The 21,928-nt window shown below is 39.4% G+C and overlaps 1 protein-coding gene across 2 annotated transcripts; it reads left to right on the top strand.

Annotated features, from left to right (window-relative positions):
* The first annotated feature begins 4,471 nt into the window (after positions 1–4,471).
* On the top strand, positions 4,472–21,348 carry esrra (estrogen-related receptor alpha). 2 transcript variants are annotated; one of them, XM_067607592.1, is made up of 8 exons: positions 4,472–4,953; positions 6,774–6,876; positions 12,429–12,812; positions 13,682–13,798; positions 13,955–14,068; positions 14,999–15,166; positions 15,859–16,128; positions 17,844–21,348. In XM_067607592.1, exons 3-8 carry the CDS (start codon positions 12,434–12,436, stop codon positions 18,095–18,097), a joined length of 1,302 nt encoding a protein of 433 aa, XP_067463693.1. In that variant the 5' UTR covers positions 4,472–4,953; positions 6,774–6,876; positions 12,429–12,433; the 3' UTR covers positions 18,098–21,348. The 2 variants fall into 2 exon arrangements, with proteins under 2 accessions (XP_067463693.1, XP_067463694.1); XM_067607593.1 differs by lacking the exons at positions 4,472–4,953; positions 6,774–6,876 and adding an exon at positions 8,000–8,219.
* Positions 21,349–21,928: the final 580 nt, after the last annotated feature.

Genomic DNA, 21,928 nt, shown 5'->3' with positions numbered 1-21,928 from the left:
CTTTAAATCCCGCTCCACTCCAGAAACATTTTTGCTTATTGTTACTTCACTTGGATGTTTGACCTATACTGGGCAGAGTTTGGCACTAAAAGAATGTTTTCAGAATGTTAACTGAAAATCTGAGTTTAAGGCATATACCTACGAGCAGTATTTTATGACATCACAACTAGTTTGGGGCTAATTGTGATTCTGTATGAGACTTACACAAGTGTGATGTGGAAACTTGAAGCCTTTAGTGCACAAACAAACATGAGAATGGACTTAACAGTGAAGTAGGAGACATCTTGTGTCCAGTATTTAAAACTTTTGAAATGAAAAATATTGCATATTCATATTCCCTCATTCAATGGGGGAGAAGGAGGAGATATAATTTTAAGGATTTTAGAAGGGTAGTTGAACTTATTTTGTGGAAAAACCACATTTGGTGAAAATTATTATTCAAAGCAGAGTATTTTTATATCTTGCAACATCTTTGGAGGGGATCTTTAAATAGAATGTCACCACTGTTTATTGATGTCTAATAATTCAGTGTCTAAACACCTACAAGATATCCAAATAAAAAAATATCTGAAACAGCTACAGGTGAAGAGGAATTATGAGAATTGCTTTCTAATTTGAGCTGTTTTGAAAATGCTTTTGGTCTGAATAATTCACATATTTACACATTTTCACATATTTAGAAGTAACAAGAGTATAATGTTTAGCATGTTCACCATCTTAGTTTAGCATTTTAGCGTACTAACATTTGCTAATTAGCACTAAACACAAAGTACAGCTGAGGCTGATAGGAGTGCCATTGCAGGTGTTTGGTCATAAACCAAAGTTGGACAAGCTGCTAGATGAAAAGTTAAGGGATCACCAGAGTTGATACAATTCATCAAGAATGTCTGAACCAAATTTCAGGGCAATACATCCAAGAATCGTTGAGACATTTCACTCAAAGACACAATGTCACCCTCATAATGGTGCAAGAGGAAAAGTCAGGGATCACCAGAGATTTATCCTCTGGGTATTATCAAGGTCTGTACACAATTTCATAGCAATCTATCAAATAGTTGTTGAGATATTTAAGTCTGGACAGACTTTGGCATCCCTTGAACATTCTGCTGCAACATACTGTATGTAAGCTTAGCTTTAAAACTGATTCAAGGAAATATTAGTTGTTTCTACATGCAATTTATCAGAGTTCAAATAAAGGCCTTGTTTTATGCACAGAGAGGGAGGAAAGTGTCACTCATGTGGTTTTATGCTCTCTGTAGATCAATCTAGTTTGGTGGAGACAGGTCAGGCATATGCTGCAAGATTTGAATAGCATACATACTGTATTGTGAAGGCACAGTAAAAATGCCCTTCAAGTTTTTAATATGACCCTTTGAGCATACACAGAAGCTCCTCAGTTGATCCATGTAAGTGATACTCTGCCTGGAAACTCTATCTGAAAATGTTTCAATCTGAAAATGGCACCAAGGACAAACATGGTGCAGACGTAAACTGCGATTGTAGTTCTTTTGTTGTCTGTATTTTAATTCCTTTGAAAGAAAAGCTGATGTGGCCAAATGTCACAAAATATCTTATGTATCAAAGCAGCAATCATTAACTTGTAATGCCCCCCCCCTCCCACTATAAGTGAATGACCGCTGATTTATTTTTTAAAACAACCAGCAGATGGCACACACTGACACATTTCCCCCTCTACAACAGTCCAAGACTTAACAGTATAATTCAATACATCCAAGATCTGAATCCTTTGACTTCACTTTGTTCATTACCGAACATTTGAATGATTTTAAATGAGACAAATTGCAGTCGTTGTGTTTGTATGGTGAGTGAAGCAAAACGTTTTAGAGGAGCAGAAACCATGTGAATATTCATCTGCCCTTTGGAAATCTGACACTTTCCTGCAGGATATGTAAAAAGAAAAAAAAAGCAGCGTTCTGGCATTGCAATCAGGAAGTCAGCAGGCAGTGATGATGTGCAGTGGCAGTGTGGGTGACCTTTTACTGGAGGACACAGACGCTCAGCTGCTATAACGTCATCAGCACCGCTGCTGCAGTTTCCCGTGTGCTGCCACTAGAGGGCGGACAGTGGGTCGTGATAGTAGTGCTGATGTAGGCTACACTCCTGACCTAGAGTTAAAGGGAAAATCCACCCCAAATTAGAAGCCAAATATGTCATGTCTACAGTATCGCACATACCAGCTTTGAACAAGTTTCTCCTTCAGTTGAACAACAGACTGGGTCATTTAGAGACAAATCCTGGAGCTTCTCCATAATGTGGCTGTTTTCTAATTTGAGTGTTTCACATTCAAATCAAACTGATTACTGACATATTTTTAAAAAACCCTCAAATTTAATTGGACTGACATTTATGACATTGCCAAGTCTCCAGCTTGGGGAAACAAGTCCATATTTGATAATCATTTAAATATCATATAATGTAGATCTTGTTTTAGGGTGGATTTCCCCTGTAAACCTGATACAAATTGTGCAGCAGTAGCATTTAGCATTAAGTAATGAGAGCATGGATATAAATGTAGCAATTAACACAGACATTAAGCTTTTTTAGAAATGTCAGCATCCCTTGTGCTTTATTTCCTGACATGGTTTACTTCTGTCAGCTGTCCATCCATCTGTCAAGTCTTCTGGATGTGAGACAAACTGAAGGCCACCATGGTGTTTGTAGTTGAACCCATAAATATTCAGTTTACTATAGCCCAGTAATTATGATTATATACAGATCAAGGTGTTTCTAGTATAGGTGGAGACTGTTCTCTATCAGTTGTGTTATCTGTGACTCACTGATGCAATGTCCAATGTTTTTTGTGTCCCACAGGCACAATGGCGTCTTGGTATTTATGTAGACTATCAGCTGACACCTGTCTGAGGTCACAGCCTGCTGTAAGGAGCACCCCAGGGACTCCAGCTGGCATTTCTACTCCTCCGTGCTTCATAGTTTAAACACATATCCTCCACAACTACACACAGTCACGTGTGAGACACTTGCACTTATTATTTAAGACGCAGTAAATCTCCTCAAAACATGAACCGTTTCTAATGAATCCAATTTTCTGGTTTCTGAGTAAATCTCATGAATATAGCATGACGGGCTTCGCCTCTCTGACAGAATGATGATAATGCAGACTCTGCACCAGTATGATGCAGCCCCGCAGAATTGCAGTGTCTGCAGCAGAGACGGAATGACCTTGCTTCAAGGTCGCAATGACACTGCCGTCAGTTTTTCCTCTCATGCGCGCACCAAGAAAATCCTGTCCAGAGCCCGGAGCCCGCTGCTTACATGTGACCACACCAAGACGCAGACACCCTGTTGTCCTGCACTTTTGGCACAGACAGGGGAACGCAAGTGTGTTAGTGCTTATTGGTTTAAACAGACTAGACTAATGTGTAATAGTCCATAATGAGAGATGGATAATGCTGGGGTCTTTAGAAATTACCTATTATACTATTTTTTTTTTTTTTTTACATACAACACCCTGTTTTTTTTAAATTCCTTTTTAAAAACCAGAGGACAAGGTTGTCAACTCCGCTGTGACAAGTTCTCTCTGTGCCAGCTGTTGTCAGGCATGTTGAAGAGCGCAGGCTACAAAGTTAGACGGAACAATCATTTCTTTACCTTGAACCATACGTAAAAGATATCTGAGACATGTTTGAGACTATTTTATAACGCATTTGGTAAATTATGTGTTGCGTCCCCCCCCCCCCTCAAACTACAATCCCTTCATTATTCCCCTTCCCCATCCCATTGCGGTGATCTCCTGATCTCCTCTTCCTTGGCTCCGGTCCAAACAGTGTAGTGGTGGAGAGAGCCGGTCAGTGTCACAAGACCGACAGCATGATTTTCCATAGAGGTGTGCTGCAAGGGACATGCAGCCTACTGCTCTCTCTGCAGCAGTCCTTAAAAGCTTGTGACAATTTTAATACAAAGATATCTTCATCGGATATTGAATTATATGGTATTTTAAGTTAAAAATATTAGAATAAAACTACTATTAGTGGACAAAACGTACAATACAACCAATAGAAACTTACATTTAAACTTAAAGTAGTATTTTAGGCATTTTTAAGTGTGTCTGGGAATATGACAATTTTTCATTTACAGTGGGGAGGCACTTTTTCTGCTGCGAGAACATGCACTGATTGATTAGTTGCACGACACCATCGATTTGCAGAGAACTGATCAGAAATCAGCACTCTATAATCTAAATGAATAGACCTGGACTACATTAGGATTAACATAGACTGGGTCTTTTTTTTCCACAGGAGTTGCAGGCCCTTATTATAATGCTGATGACGCTGGTGGATGGAGCGTGCGGACGTAACGGAGACACAACGGACGCAAGTTGGCCAGAGGGAGGAGGAAAGGCGCGGGATAGAGACTACGTCACCGAGCTGCGTCAAGCTACCGCGAGGGAACTAGCAGGAACCGGAAATCACACTGTTTAAGCGTTTTAAAACAAAACAACGAGTTATGTTAATGTAGTAATATTAGGCTTAGTGTCATTCTGGTGAGTGAGTGGTATATTCACGTAGTATAAGACGACTCTCTTGTGTTAAATACAATTTCGCTTCGAGGCTTCGTCCAGCTCGAGAAACGTTACAACGGTTATGTGCGTCGACAGTGTTTCATTGTGAAACGTCGTCACCGGACGTTCAGGTTTCCTTCTTTAACGTATTGACGCTAAATGTCCAGCTACAACCTCAGCTGTGGCAGCCGAAGGCGAGAATTTATAACAGCGGTGTACGGAACCGAACAGGCGGATAATCAGACGGTACGTGTCGCTGCGTGTTGTTGATGTTGTGACGGGATGTGAGAAATCCTGCGAGGCTCGGACAGCGCCGTTAAACCGGGTAAACCGACTGTGGACACCCCAGCCGCAGAAGACTTGGCTGACTTCAGATAAAAAGCAACCCTGCGATGTTTTTTTTGCATTTCCCAGTAAGTATCCTCACTTAGCCTACACTGCAGAGATTGAGCTCACAGTGGGTTTAGGCTATTATTAATCTTTTCTGCTGTCTTATCGGTAGTCTGGTGTGCATGCACAGAGCTAAGTTCGCGTGGCCACGTTATTGGGGGTAGGGGGCACGAGCCGCTGAATAAATATTTGTGTAATAATTTGCAGTAGGAGCCTCTTGTCGAGCTGACACTCCTCTCATAATTTACCTCCTGACTAATTCACGCGTTAATAAATGCTACAACACTCTATGAAAAGGTTAATCCTCTCCTCGCTGATGAACCCCCCTCCTACACACACACACGCATACACACACAAACGCACACGCATACACACACACACATACACACACAAAATGTCTTATTAAATTGGATGCATTGTCACTTAGAGAGTAAATGAAGAATGCCGGCCCATGTTTGAATAAGATTACAGCCGATAATAGTGCTCCTATGGCTCACTGCATGTCCTCATTTAAAAGGGTAAGTGACACCCCGCACTTCTTCAACTCTATACACAGTTCAGCTTTTTTTTTTTTTTGAAATATGTATTTGAACCCCCTCCCTGAGTTGATCCTCCTTCTGCCTCAACACACTGACCTGTGCAAGTCACCAAGCCTGCTGGACCAGGATTGAGATCACTGATCTTAAGGCATAATCCACTTTGGCAATTAACCTTTCACCGGTCCAAGATCAGTAAGCAAGGTCACCCCTGGGTGCTGTTCTCGTCGTCTCCACAGTGCGCCGCATGTGAAAACCTTAAAAAGAGTTTTATGTATAGTCAGTGTGATGCATTATCAGTGACAAAGACCACCGGTCCCCCCACCCCCAAACAATTGAGAAAGCTTTTAAACCATGTTAGACAAAGGGAGGACTGGTTTATGTGCTTTGACGTTTGTTTTTTCATTTAAAAGTGTGTTCAGAGGTAACATTTTGCACAGAGGATCATTTGAGTGAATGTCATTCACTACTGTAGTTTGTTTAACAGCCTGTTACAATGCAAAAATCAAAATCTACAGCTTTAATTTAATCAATTGTCAGGTTTCTGTGGCCAAAGAATGGATAGAAAGAATATATAGATAGAAAGAATATAGATATACATCACAGTTTGTTTCCACAAATTATTACAGACTTGTTCCTCAAATAAGTTGAAAACAAGAAACAAGGGGAAAAAAAAGCAGGAGGTTCCTCTTGGTTAAAATTTTGAATTTAATGTTGACTACTTTTTAAAATATCCAAAGCCAGAGTCACATCTACACTGTAAAAAGTAACTATAATAATGTTTGCTGTAATGTTTTTTTAAATTAAAACTAGTCTCTTGAAGTGTTTATACAGAGTTATCACCAAACTTCAGCTTATGACTTTGTAGGAGTGAGAGAGACAAGGTGTTGGCTTTACTCTGTCTGTCCTTCAAGCATTCCTGTGACTGTGACCTTTGGAGTGTGTCACGCAGTGTAAGGGGGGAGGGAACTCGAGTAGCGTACAGAAATCTGGACAGATACAGTGGGTTATGTATTTTAGGAAGGAAAAGCCAGTGTTACGAGTATACACAGGCCTTATAATAGAGGAAACAAAACTACTGCCAATATATACAGTAGGTTCTCTCTTGCACTCATGGAGATTGGCACTGCTGTTAATGTTAAGAGCCCTTTAATAAACTAATATGTACAGCTTGCTCTCACAAATCATGGTTGTCATTGTGGGACAGGACACAATGTACTTTGGGGTATTTGACTGTTAAAAAACCACAAATGGCAGGTTAACATGAAAAGTATCTGTGGCACTCAAAACCTTTGCTTACTTTGCAGGTGTCCTGATAACTGCAGACTTCAGCTCAAAGCAATAGCACTTCATTGAACCACCACTGGGAATCACGGATACATAGGCTTCAAACACCAGTTCAGCAAACAGGTAATCTCTTCTCACATCACCTTTTATGCTGATGAAATATTACGCTATTGTGCTGTGCTCCATCTGGGATTATGTCTGTTATTTGTGCTGTGCGGTCAAGTGCCTCACCTACCTCACATTTCATTCTTGTAAGGCCGTAGCTGGGCAATGTTCGGGTCTTCTTAAGAAAATACTCACAGACAAAAGAGGGACGTGGAAGGAGAAATGCAGCTAAAACACCAGAGTACAATTTTTGAAGGTGCTGACCTCTCATTTCACACCCAGAATATTACGAGTGGTTAGTGATAGCATACAGCATGCCTCATTCTGTTGCAATCAAACAGCTCACAGGACAAGTTCCTTTTTGAGAAAAGCAGGGTCAGCAGCTGCAACTTAGTCATATCTTTGGGTCTGTTGCTCTGAAATTATAGTGCATGAACTCATTGGAAGCCTGAAGGGGTGGGTTGTGATTGCCCTGCAAACCCAAAAAGGATAAACAAGGGACATGTAGTGGATAGAGGGGAGAGAGGATTGCCCTCTGCTTAAGTAGCATGAAATCAATGTGAGAATGTCCAAAATCCTGTGTGAGGAGAAAGGAGCAATCAAGTTATCAGTGTAAACGGCTTGATGACGCCATAACTTTAGAGTCCTTTGTTTTTTGGGTGCTGGATGCAGACTGGGGGAAAATGAAAGCTTTCTGCAGTATTTTCCATTTAGCAGAGTCAACATATGTGCCACAATACAATGAAGGTGGAATTTCACGGTGTGCAAAACAAATTAACACCAATTAAATTATTAACACTCACCAGTTAAACGTGTGAGTCAAACCTGGCAGACAGACATTCATCATAAGGACTCTCTTTTGGTATTCTGTCAGGTAAAATAAGTTGAGAGTGTGGAGTTATGGTTCATGTAAGTTAATTCCTGACCATGCCAGTCAGGCACACAATTAGGGTTGAACATATTTCTCCAGTGTCACAACAACCACGTTTTTGTGATGTTCCCCTGTCATATGAGAGCACATGAGTTTTGTTTTCTGAACTCTAAATTACTGAGAGTAGTTTGTGAAGAACATTGAAGCCTGTGCAGAAAAAGTATATTAACAGCGAGTTGAATTGGCAGTTAAATAATGCTGAAAACTGCATTTGTGTCCAGAGAGCCTCTTGAACCAACGTGTTATAGCTGCAGTGCCTCCATCCTTTACTGTCTAGCAGCTGGTAGTAAAGGCAGATTGTAGCCCGGCCCATCGCAGCACTCAGCCTACAACGAGCTAGCAGCTGCTGGACTCTGATTTTCTGTCAAACCTGTGCCATGTTATCACACCGTGGAGACACTTCAGTGCTGTACTAGTCACCGTTATCAAGGTAAGATGCAGCATAGTCCGGGTCAGAGTGACAGAAATAGAGCTCAGTCAAGATTAACGCCTAGCTTCTGCTAGCTAGTTAGCTAAGAGAAGCTAACCTGCACTTATAATGTATTCGGTGATTTTAAAGCTAATGCTAACCCAAACATGCCTGTACATTAGTTTACAGTACACACGACACGTTTCTCTGGCATGTTAAATAGAAAACAAAGCAACGTAGCCAACCCCGACTGGTTTTAAACACAGTTTAATCTGCTTTGGTTAAACGAATAAGTAAATATTTAGCTATTATCGCTTGCTCCTTTAACATTTTCGTGACTGAAACTGATGTTCCTCTTATGTGGCCAGCGGTGCACATGGTGCTCACTGGTCTGGTCAGAAAGTCTGAGCAAAACAGAATGATATGGTTGATTTTCTGGGCTCATATACTGTTGGCTGATTCATTCACTGAGCTTGTAAACTCAGTCCAAGCAAGCTAAACTTTAAACAGGCTGGGTTTGCTGTGACCCCCTTGCTGAGCTTGCCAAACAGTGCTACTTTAAAGTACAGAGGGGGCAAACTCCAAATAAAGTGTTTGACTGCCAACCACTATTGGATGGCATTTATTGCTGTAGCAGTAAATATGATAAAAGCATACTTGGTTTGCATTCAGTGATATCTAGAGTAAGTAAAGATTCAGTATCTTAGTGTGTTGAGCTCAAGGTGTCAGGTAAAGAGTCTTTATCTATAAACTGTACATACTGTACACATACTGCATATATGTAAATAACACATAGACTGTGTTATGTGAGATTGTTGTGGCAATTTCGCTGACTTAGTTTTCCTCATAACATCAACATAATGTGAGCTATCTTCCTTTTTCCCTTTGTTTTTTTCCCCTCGGTTGGTCTTTAACCCTGATATTGTCCAGCTTTGGTCAACCTTGAAATCATATTTTCAAGTACATGAACTGACTGAAGTAGGGCTGCAACTAATGATTATTTTCATTAGCAATTAATCTGTCAGTTTTTTTTTCTTGATTAATCAATTAGTTGTTTGGTCTATAAAATGTCAGAAAATTGTGAAAAAAATGTTGATCACTGTTTCCCAAAGCCCAATATGACATCCTCAAATGTCTTGTTTTGTTCACAACCCAAATATATTCAGTTTACTGTCATAGAGGACTAAAGAAACCAGAAAATATTCACATTTGAGAAACTGGAATCAGATCATTTGGACATTTTATTTCCTTAGAAAAATGACTCCAAATGATTAATCAGTTATCAAAATAGTTGATGATTAATTCAATAGTTGACAACTAATCAATTAATTGACTAATCGTTGCAGCTCTAGACTGAAGGACAGAGGCAAGAGTATTTAACTGATAAGTTAAAAGACGGTGTCTTTTAAGTGGTATGTTTATCTAATGAAGCAGAGAAAATCATGTTTTTCTAAGGATAATGTCTAATCACTCTGTGATGTAAAGTGTATCTAGATGTAAAGTTGTCAATAGAGGCTGTTCATTATAGATGTCTTATAAATAAATGAAAAGTATATAACATTTATTCATAATTCTGCAGCCTGACAGACAGTATACAGTACAGGTCAGGACTGACTAGTTATAGGCTATGCCATAAACTCACATATTGTTGACTGATAGTTTTGTGTTCAAGGTTGACAGTTAATGTCTTTAGATAAGGCATATCAGTGTTTAACTTCATGTAACTCAGAAATTTAGTTTCAAAAATGTGAATCAATCAGAATATGATTTACGTGGTCACATTGCTCAATGAATCCCCTCCAGAATCAACCATACCAGTGTGTACAGAACATACTACTGCATGTAATGTTGTCATTGTGGGCAGGGTGAGATATTGGAGCATTGAACCGACCATAAGCACTGTATTTTCAACATTGCAACACTTTGTAAACATGCCGTCTGCTACTGGATTATCAGCCCAGCTGATAAACAAGAAGAAAACATGGTTGGTTGGTAATTGCACTGGATTGCCAGTATGTGCATGAGAAAATCACAAGTCACTTTCAAGTCTTAACTGGATTGAGGCTATTTAGGCTGCAGAGATCCCATCTCATCGTCCTCACACAGTGATCTATTAAGTTGGAACAACAGTACAATCGTTCAAGTAAGGCCCTGCATTAATATATCCACTGATGAGTTGGAGCCCAAAGACAGATGTGGCACAGACTACAACTCATGCCCCGTTTATTCCTTTTCCCCTCCTTGTAACCAATTTCTCTGATCCCTGAAGTGCAGTTGATTAAAGTAAATCTATCATTTGCTAAGAATCGTGAAAGTACAAAGTCACTTCCAGACAGTATAATGAAACTTGAATAATTTGTCTTTGTGTGGCTTTACAGTATACTGACCAGACCTCCTTATGGGTGTAATTACAGGAGTAGTACACCTATGCTCTTGATTAATTACCCTAAAGTAGTCAGAGTAGTGGTCATTTTACTCAGCTAATAACCTGGCTCAGATATTCACCCATCTGCCTGTTCCTCACACTTATGCCCATTTGATATTATTACATCCCGTGTCAAAGAGATCAGGCTGTTTTAGGCTAATTGTGTCATAAATAATGGGTGCAATGTATGATTGGCATTGAGGGTTCAGACATTTGGCATCAGGACGAAGTTACTGGAAGCTGAATCGCTGCTTAAAAGCATAAATCAAATTACTCATGGCTATTCACATTGCTCTCCACTGGGTTTGCACTTGCTGTTGGGAGTCAGAACTGTACACTCACTTAAGACATTAAATCTTCTCTTTCGATTGTCATAATGTTTTTTTGTCTTAAGGAATTATTTTAAGGAATGCTCGTTTGTTTTATGTCGTTGTTGTAATGGCTTACAAATAGATTATAAATGTCGGTGTCGGGAAAGCGGCTGCTGCAAACTTCTTCTGCCCCCTGCAGAGCTGAAATTGTGCCATAGTTTTTTTTTTTTTTCTCATTGAAGAAGTTACAGGTGCAATACATACTAGCTATAATTTTGAAGTCATGAGCTTCCTGTGTACTTGTATTTGGAATCATGAACATATTTGTAATTTCATGGCTTGCATGAGGTATTTACTGTAATTTCTTTCTTGGTGCTTATTCATCTATGGTAGGAGAGGCTATAGTTTCTGTAATTAAATTGAGAAGTACAGACAGTCTTTGGCAGGGAAGCAGGTTGCTGCAGCACTATTACTTGCGTGAACATAACTTATGTGTCTGTATAGTGAGGAGCGGTCACTGTTTATGAGCATGGCGACCTTCATCCAGTCACCTTGGCTATTTTAATGTCTGGAAATGTCAGAGACAAAGACTTCACACTGTGGGGGTGCACTGGGGACTGTATAGTTTTTTATTAGGTGTGAAAAGGTTTTAGTGAATCCAAGGTGTTGTTTTCTTTTTGTTGTTGATGGTTTAAACAACCTAGCTGAGAAAAAATAGTACAAACAAAACAACATGGAGACTCAATGCTGCTAAAGCTTTTGTGATATTAGCGTATTAGCATGCTGATAATACAAAATCCAGGTGCTTCCACAGTCCATACTTCCAGCAAAGAAAAATGACCAAGATTTTAATAATAAAAATTTAATAATAATTTAATAATAATAATAGTCACTGGGTGTAGCTTAGTAATTGTGAATTGGGCTTTAACCAAGGTTAAAAGTTGGTCTGAATGCCTGCATTTGTTTTGCTTTTTGCCACGTGTTCACTTCTGATTTCTGTGAAATCTGTAGGCAAAAGGGCAAATAAGACAATAATAATTCATTACTGATCAGTTGGCATGAAGATCAGGTCTGAGGCTGCAGGGTGGGCTGGGGTAGTAAAAAGGTCTGGCAGCCCGTGTTGGACAGTACTTGTGCTTTCTCCCTCTCTCTTTTATTTGGAAAATGCCAAAGAGAAAAACAAATCAAGTGAATTAGTCATTGTGATTATGAAAATGCCAATCTTTGCTTAGATAAAATTTTATTAGAAGATATCTGGCTCCTTAAAGATTTATTTCAACTTACTGAAAGAAAATCCAAAATCAGAAAAAAATCTGAAATGAATGTAATACATATACTTTTTACCTGTTTAGATGTTTATATTATATATCTGACCTGCACCATGTGTTTTTATCAGTTGGTGTGAACATAGTTTAAAAGACAAACATTTGAGGTAAAAGTTGAATGCCTTTATTTACTTTGACCTTTCTTTGTTGTTTATTTTTTCCCCTTTAGACGTCATGTCTTCCAGGGAGCGTCGGTCCGATGTCTACATAAAAGCAGAACCAAGCAGTCCAGAGGGAGGCGGGGGAGGTCGGACCAGCCCTGGCGGGGCCTCCTCAGACTCTTCTCAAAGCGGAGGTGGAGGAACCAGAGGAGACAGCGCTAAACGTTATTCCCCGCCACTCTATACACCAGCTCTGCGTTGCCACTTTAAAGACGAGGGTGGTGATGGGGCAGAGGAAGGCTCCACTGGAAATGGAGCAGGGCGATGCAAGTACGCCCTGAGCACGTTACCCAAGAGGCTGTGTTTAGTATGTGGGGATGTGGCTTCAGGTTATCACTACGGCGTAGCTTCATGTGAGGCCTGCAAAGCATTCTTCAAGAGAACCATCCAAGGTGTGTGTTGTGGTGAAGTTTAAGCATTTGCATTGCAGCGTACAGTTGATGATACTCTGATACCTGATGTAAAGTAACAAGAGGACAGGTTTTACATTTGAAGTATGTGAATCATGTTAAACATGGAGCCTTGTGTCTGACACTGACCACTACTGACCACGGCCTTCTGTGTGACACTGTCAGCTTTTTCATCCGAGAAACACAAAAGTGTAAAATTCTTTCCATGCTTTTGAGAAACTAATTACAGATGTTTCTATTTTTCTACATATAGCTGAACCCTGCCTGTATTCTATTATTCCACTGAAGCCTTTCAAGAGCACAGTCAGTTAAAGATATATTATTATATTTGTCGTAGTCAATAGGAAATTTCTCTCATATTCTCAAAATATCTTGTAGTGTTACTCAGTGACCTGTGAACTCACTACATACATTCTTTATATTTTAATGGAGAATAACTGGATGTTTATTACACTTGCCTGAGAGCTGGTATAGCTGGAGGGCAGGGTAGCGAAATAGTATAATATAGCTGGTACCGATCAATGGAAATATGCCCTCATCAGCTCCAGCACAGATCTGCAACAGCCCGAGGCATCCCCAGTCTTCATAGCGGTAGTAAGGCTGAAGAATGCAGGAATGACTACGGACCCACATCACATACTAACGGTGTTATTCTTTAACATGCTTCAATACAAGGTCACTACAACTGGCCCATCTGGTTTATACTGGTCTGTTAGACAATAACCATGAAAACTTAGAAGTTGTCATACTGTTTGTACGTTGGGAAACATGGTGGGTAAATTGCCTGATGTGTTTTCAGCTCTGGATAGATTGTATGTTTAAAATTAAACATTGTCTCTTCTTCTATAAAGGTAACATTGAATACAGCTGTCCAGCATCAAATGAGTGTGAGATCACCAAAAGGCGCAGAAAGGCTTGCCAGGCATGCCGCTTCACCAAGTGCCTCAAAGTAGGCATGCTGAAAGAGGGTGAGTGTTTGTGTTGTGCAGTGAAGTTCCTTTGACAATAGCAGAAGCTGTGTAGCCGCATTTGATATTATATGTTCAGTGTCATTGTGCTAATCTTTTAAATGTAGTATGTTTTTTCAGCCATAAATCATAATTATTTTATGTTTCATGATGTAGGAGTTCGTCTTGACAGGGTCCGAGGTGGAAGACAGAAGTACAAAAGGCGCCCAGAAGTGGAGAATGCAACATACCAGAGTGCCCCTCTACCACTGACAAAGGAGAGTGAAAAAGGTGGGATTATATTCTTGTTTTGTCATTTGTGTTTTCTTCTATAACACACAGCATAGTTTAATACTATTAGGTTAATCAAACTGAGGAAAAACGGCTCAATAAAAGACTTTTTGTGAAACTATCAATTGCTAACTATCAGTCAGTAAAGACAGCATCAGCTTACACATTCACTATATTTGATATTGAATTCCAACTACATGTTTCAGGATGAGTTTTTTTTATCTTGAGGGGCATCTTGCTGTTGCTAGGCACGCATAATCGGCTGTCGATCAATTGTGTGCTGGCAAGCTACATGTAACAACCAACAGCAACTATCTTCAGGCAACTAAAAACAGCAATAACAGACAAATCTAAGTTCTGGGGGGTCAGTCACAGTTCAGTTGGGAGGTCCTCACTCTAGTTAGAGATATAGTTAATCTGCTCAGAGTTAAACCTCTTTTTTTCTTTTTAAACTTGAGGCGATCAGAATGCTCCTTCAAAAATGTGAGATGTGCTGGGGAGTTAAAACTCAAGGTGCTTAGAACTCAACTTGATACATCCATTGACCAGAGAACACAAGCAATACATAAAACTCTTCAAACCTATTGGAATTGATAAGAAAACAGCGCCCTCTTCCTGCTTTTTCCTGCCATCAACACAAGAGTGAAATATTATAACTGTGCTAATTTGAGTAAATTTACATGATGATCTATCGTGCAACTTTTTTGCATAAACCTGACTGTGCAGAAACTACTTTACACTACTATCGAAATAAGAATACACAGGTGATTCCAGTGAACACCAGCACAAATCAGCATATTGTATAAAGCAGCATGTTAGTTTAGACAATAACAGAGTAGATATTTTGGGTATCAGTCCAGCTATGAATGTACACGGCAAGTTTTATTCCATCATATTAACCAATTCCTCTCTGTGTATTTTGTGAAACAGGCTCCTCCAACATCATCGTGTCCCACCTTCTAGTGGCTGAGCCAGAAAAGTTATTTGCTATGCCCGACCCTCTGCAGCCCGACACAGCCCAGCGCACACTCACCACCCTTTGTGACCTTGCTGACCGTGAGCTGGTCGTCATCATTGGCTGGGCCAAACACATTCCTGGTAAGAGATGCAGCGAAGATCATACTGGGGAAGAGAGGCAGTGATAACATGGCAGCAATGAAAGAGAAGTATTGAACCAATCTCACTGACCGGGAAGAAACATATTGTGTCATGTTTCACCCAGACCATGACTTCTGGATTTATTCCCTCAGAAGCAGAGGACTGACTATTATAAAATGACCTGTGTGAACATGATGATCATGATGATGATGATGATGATGATGATGATGATGGTGGTGATGATGGCTGAACAGTGTAATTGTTGGGTACAACAAGAACTTCTCAGCATTATCAAATGGTAATATTATTATTGGTGCTTAAAATATATACCAAGTTTTAAATCTTAACCAGGTTTTGTCTAAATAATCTTTATGCACATTGCTCAAAATGAAAATGTTTGTGACAAAATATATAGTCAAAATATATTATATTGATTATTGGGTGTGTGTCAGGAGAGGAGATTGGCATTTTACTTCTTTGCTGAATCTGTGCTAATGGTTCAATAGTGCAAAGGTTATCTGTATTACAAGCCAGAGTAAGGTCACCAGCTGTCTATGAAACCACTACTTGGTACTATAAAGACATAGGACCAGTGCTTGCTGTTTCATTTGACCTTCCCAAGTTTTTACCTATAACCAGTCGGCCTCCTCTGCATTCAGTCTTCTCTCTCCATCGGTTTTATTCCCCTGCAGGCTTCCTGTCGCTGTCTCTAGCAGACCAGATGTCCGTGCTGCAGTCAGTTTGGCTGGAGGTGCTGGTGCTGGGCGTAGCGTACCGCTCGCTTGGCTGTGAAGACGAGGTAGTGTTCGCAGAGGATTTTGTCCTTGATGAGGAGATGTCACGTGTTGCTGGACTGACAGAGCTAAATGCAGCAATTAGTCAACTCGCCCGCCGTTTCCGTGCACTAAACGTGGACCGGGAGGAGTTTGTCATGCTAAAAGCCATCGCACTCACTAACTCAGGTATTTATACTTCTGTGATTGGACAGTTATCATACTTAGTATTTTGGCGAACCAACATTTACTTACAGCTTAAAGAACTATTATTAGTGATATAGTGCAAATTGGAGGTTTTCATATCACCTGCAGTCAGTAGACTAAACTCCATCTGCTTAAAAGTGTGCTCTGGTGGTATTACTGAACAATTCCAGTTTCCCACAGTCTCTGCTAACATCAGAGGAAATCATTACATTTTAATGAGACATAATATTAGGCTTATAAAGGGGCAGCACTCACCACTTCCTTTAGGGGAGGATCCTGCACATAACTTAGTGGAATATAATAAACTGTTTTACAAAAACCACACTCAGTTCCCAGGTTATTACGTAGACCTGGTTAAAACTAATAATACGACAGGCCTGTGATAAATCCTACCTTTTATGAATGTTATAATGTCCACTTTCTCTAAAAACTGCTTTAGAGAGGTGTTGATTCAACTGTATGGTCATTTTGGAGGTTTTAGTTTATATTGCTGTTGAACTGTAATGTGTTATACTAAGAGATGGTCCTAATATTTAGTCTACACTCAGTGATATAATCTCTGCATAACACAATGTATTTCAACAGCACCACAAACTACAGCCACCAAAATGACAGAAGCTTTTTTTGACCGAAACTGAACATTATAACCTTTATAAAAGTTGGATTTATTGCAAGGTTGTTGTATTAGATTGCATGATTTTAGCTTCTTGTACCCAATAAACTGGAAACTAAGTGTATGTTTTTCTGCCTTAATCATAGTGGGCTTTAAATCTACTATTTTTTTTTTTGTGCAAACAATTTCTCGTATTAGTTTGGTTTACAGTCGTGGGAGTGTATGTTCTGCCACATGTAAGTAGCTAGTTAATTAATGTTGTCAGTCGTCATCTAACTGCTCAGTATGGCGTTGGTGGCAACAAAAAGCAGTAGATTAGCTGCGATGGGTGCAGACAATGTCTGTTGTCAAGCTTTGAAGCTTGATGGGATTATGCGCATGTCAGCAGCCGAAGGCCCATGACCCACGAGAAAGATCTTATACTGCCAGTGTTAAAGGCAGCGAATGTTTTCAGTTTTTAGACGACAACTACTGCAAAATTACAAACAAAAATATATTTCTAATGGTCTTCACGTCTTTGGCTGGCAGATGTACTGTGGCAGAAACATGCATACATAAATGGTAGAAATTAGTCTAATAAGTTGTAACCTTTATGTAGACTTCTCTAAGAGATCCACTCAAGATTACTGTCAACAGCAGGTTGTGTAGCGTGCCCTGCTTGCACTACAGATGCACTGTTTGTTTTGTAAATTCAAGCTTCAAGATGTTTATTGTCACTCTGTTTATACAAGTACAATCATGTGAAATACTATATCTGGGAGGCTGCTTTACAGAAAAACACTAAATAAATATATATAAAAAGACATAAAATGTAATATATATATTTATATTTATTATTTTTTGAAAAAATATGTATTTAAAAATATATACATAAACAGTTTATATAAAAAGACAGACTCAAGGCACAAAAAGGTTGCATATACAATCATTTGTCAGAACCACATAAAGCTTAAATAAAGGCTGCTGTTAGTTTGTCTTTGTGTTAAGTGACTGGGCAACACTGGCTTTGTTTCTGTGGCAAAAGCTGAGAAAAGGTAAACACTCTACACACTGCCTTACCGTATCCTCCCTGTTGTTCTGTCAGACTCTGTTTACATCGAGGATATGGACGCTGTGCAGAAGCTGCGGGACCTCCTCCACCAGGCCCTGCTGGAGCTGGAAAGTCAGCGGCGCCCAGACGACCCTCAGCGGGCAGGACGCCTCCTTTTAACATTGCCTCTCCTCCGACAGACTGCTGGACGAGCTCTCACCACCTTCTACAGCATCAAGACCCGTGGTGGTATACCCATGCACAAACTATTCCTGGAGATGCTGGAAGCCATGATGGACTCTCCCTAGGAGGGAAAAGGCAGCAGAAGTGATGATGATGAAGAGAAAGACCCAACAGAGATCTAGTCTTCATGAGTGGATGAGTGGTTTGTGAGAAAAGGAAAGATTTTATTTGATAATTAACGGAGGAAAATGGTCTTTTTCCCCTTTAGGCTACATAAAGAAAGGAAAAGAATATGAGAAAAGAAAACCCTCATGTATTCATGTTAATAAGGGGGAATTGGTTATTTACAGTAAGTTGTAACTGCCAAACTTCAGTAAAAGGCTCCGAGATCCACATTAGTCCAAATGTGGAAAAAAAACTGAGAAAACATTTAACATGAATACCAAGACACTTGTACTTTTCAACTATTTTCATGTGGTGTGTTCCATCACAGCATCGGTCTGCAGTAACATAACCACTGACAAGCAACATGTAGGTACTCAAGAACAGACTGCAAACATGTGGGTTTTGAACTTTTTTTTTTTTTTTTTAAATAATGCATCTACTCATGAAAGCCATAATAACATATCGGGCGAAAGACTTGAGGGTCCAGTGTTGGGTCAGATTGACATGCACATGGAGTGCTTGTATTTACTATAGTTTAGTGTGCCGTTGTAGGCAAATTCATAGGAATTACTTGCAATATGTTAAAAGCAATATAATGACTCGATTATTGTCTGTCACATTTAAAATGTGGATAAAATGGTGAGACATCTAGTTGTGTGTATGTCAGTAGTTCTCCACTCTCAGGACCCCAAGTACTGATTTTATTTAAATTAAAGCGTCTAGTATAGACTGGTTTGGGTCGGGGATGCCACGAATGATGCCATGAATAGACTTAAAACCCGCTAGGAGAGAAAAACATCAGCACTTGGGATGTTGAAGACTGGACTTGGGAACCACTGGTCTACATAGGTGCAGGATTCTTTATAAAAGGTTGTGCAATGGATTTGTTGTCCAGGAGAGGTGCATATGAAGACTGTGTACGCATAAAATGCTCTACTTGGAAGGTAATATATTCAGTGTTGTTTGTAAATCCTATTGACACACAAAAGACTGGCATCCATACAAGCAAAGCGTGTGCGTACGTACGTGTGCAGTCAAAACCAGTGAGCTACACTGAGATCAGGGAAGAACACTCTTTGACATTAAAGCCAGTGTGGCAACAACAGTGGTTAGACAAGAAATGCATATGCCTCATCTGCTTTTTTATACCATCGCCCTCCAATAGATCGAACCGCTATTTTTGACTCCAGCAGCTGTGCTGTTCAAAAGTAATGGTCCGACCTATGTAACCTGTTTCATTTTTGGGGCTTTAATGTGTAACACTAACCCACACGATTGGTGTAACCCATATTTGCAAGGTGTATGATAAGATTTAGCTGCATTTTCTGCAGTAGTGAAGAAAGTTGCATAAAAGATCTCAGTTGATTCAATGCGAGATCCCTCCTTTGTGTACGTATGTCTGTTTAACTTGTAAGTGCCCGTAGTGGGCTCAGGGCAACAAGAAATGCAACATATGCAACATCTTCCTTTAGGATGTTGAAACCTTGTCTGACAACATCCTCAAAGTCCTACTCATTGTTCAGCAGGTTTGTATACTTACAATATAAATGATCATTATAGTAAGCTTCACATGCAATGCACAGCTAATGTATCTGATGTAAAAATCAGATCCCTAAAAAAAAAAAAAAATTTAGTGGCCAAAGGGCCATTAATCTTTTAGCCATGTACAGTTCCATTTAAATAAAGAGAAACATGCAATTTATAATGAAAGATAATAAAGCCAGCAAATGTGATACAGATTCCCCATTACGATTATGCTGTATTTGTGCAGCTTATAGTGTACTGAAATTTGTAAAAACTTGAAACTTGCTTTTCCTTTCTAGGATTTAAGGGTATTTTAATTACATTGTGACACACTTGTGGGTTTGGTATTGAAATGAAGCTGTCCATTCTGGATATTAGGAATGCTACTTGTTTTTTTTTTTTTTTTGTTTTTGTTTTTTTCATATAAGCAGTGTGTGTTTTCTGAAGCTGATTGTCATTTTAGGGATCAATTTACATGGCTCTATACATCCTGCGACATGGTGAGGCTACAGAGGGCTACCTCAGGAGGCAGAGTAAGCCAGATGGCCAAGTAACTGTGGAGACAAATGTAATTCTTGATCTTTTGATTTGTCTGGTTAAATTTGGATATTGGGTATATTGAATGTCTTGCAGTTGCGCAAACGCCTGAGATCATTTTTTCTTTGTTTTCATAACTTTAAGGTGTATATGGCTCATTAATCACGCTTTACAAGATTCCCCGTGGTACAAAGTATCTCACATGGGAGGGCAAGCAAATAGTTGGTGTGGTTCCACAGGATTAACGGTGCACCTCAGAAACACAGCTCATTTATGGCAGTTCAAACTGAAACACACAGGTATTATATTAACAACAGCTAGCACTGTGGAGCAGGGGCTGATACTGTCTGATTCACCTGTTTGGATGTGTTTTCACTCATCTTGTTCAGTTCTTCATGGGCCTCAAACATGTGAAGTAATACAGCATTTAATAGGTTTCAGCTTCCTGTCATCTAAAACATGCTTTTGGTGTCTGATTTGCTTACTGAACCTAATTTCTCAAGTAGCAATCAGAATTCTGAAACAAACAAATATAGATGCATGGGTCCACTAAGAGCTGTTACAAGTTTCTCAATACAGTATAAACTTGGTCATTTACACACAGGTAGTATTTTCTTTAGCCTAAAATATGTATATTTAGGTACGGTGGGTTAGGGTGGAGGGTGGGTCATTTGCAGTCACTGTTTAAATTATACAGTCATTTGTAGTTTCTACTAAATACGTGCGCATTAATATAAATGAGCAATACAATAAATTACCAAACCTCACACATTTCCTTGTATAGCCACACTGTACATTTAACATTGCCAGTTATAATGAAGAATAGCTACTAAACGTTATATTATTTAGAAGTTCAAATCAATGTTTGTATTTTGAAAGACTATTTAAATGATTAAATTCTATTTTTTACTCAATTTACTGTTGTTTGTTGACACTGCTTTATTTTTGTGTGTGATATTGGCTGTGAATTTCTGTGTGTAGGCTTTTTTTTTTTCATTTAGATAAAACAGTTTGATGTCCTTGTCTAAACATGTCCACATAAAAAATCACTGTGAAAAAAGTGAGATCATCCACTGTCTAAAGCAACAGGGAGTGGATTATTGTAGGTGCTTTGTGTTGTGTAATAAATGGACACACCACCACCACCACATATCATTGGTCTCATCTCTACCTGCGTATGTTTATGTATGTGTATGTATGTGTGTGTGTGTGTGTGTGTGTGTGTGTTAGATGGGACTACTGTTGAAACTTTCAACTTCATAATTAATATTTTTGACCATGCAGTGCATGTTACACCCTTAACTGATGATGATGAGACTTCTCATGCAGTTGCGGAACTGGCCCTGTGAAATGAATACTTAAAAGAGTAAAATAATCCTAGGATGGTAGGATGTAGGTGTCAAATATGTGAGACAGCATTGGAAGCTGTGCCCTCAGTGGTTTTGTTATTCTGCTTAGTCCCCTATTATAAGTAGCTGGGTATCTGCTCAGATGAAAAATTATCTTTTAAGACTCATGTTGAAGAACTGCCTAAGAAATTCAATTTACATTTCTGTATTAGAAACAAGCAGTGCTTCTCTTTCAGCAGTAGACTGCAGATTGTACGCAGCATTTTGCAGCAGTGCTTGACTATGCAGATGCTCATACGCTCAAACTCCCTTGATGCTGTCTATCTATTACAGGTGACAGTTTTAGAGCCCATCATTGGATCCTTTATGAGATGGTCGGGT

Source organism: Thunnus thynnus, chromosome 13 (genome assembly GCF_963924715.1).
Source record: "Thunnus thynnus chromosome 13, fThuThy2.1, whole genome shotgun sequence".
Taxonomy (NCBI): Eukaryota; Metazoa; Chordata; class Actinopteri; order Scombriformes; family Scombridae; genus Thunnus; species Thunnus thynnus.
The sequence above is the reverse complement of the archived record's forward strand: the minus strand, read 5'-3'. Positions and strand labels throughout refer to the sequence as shown.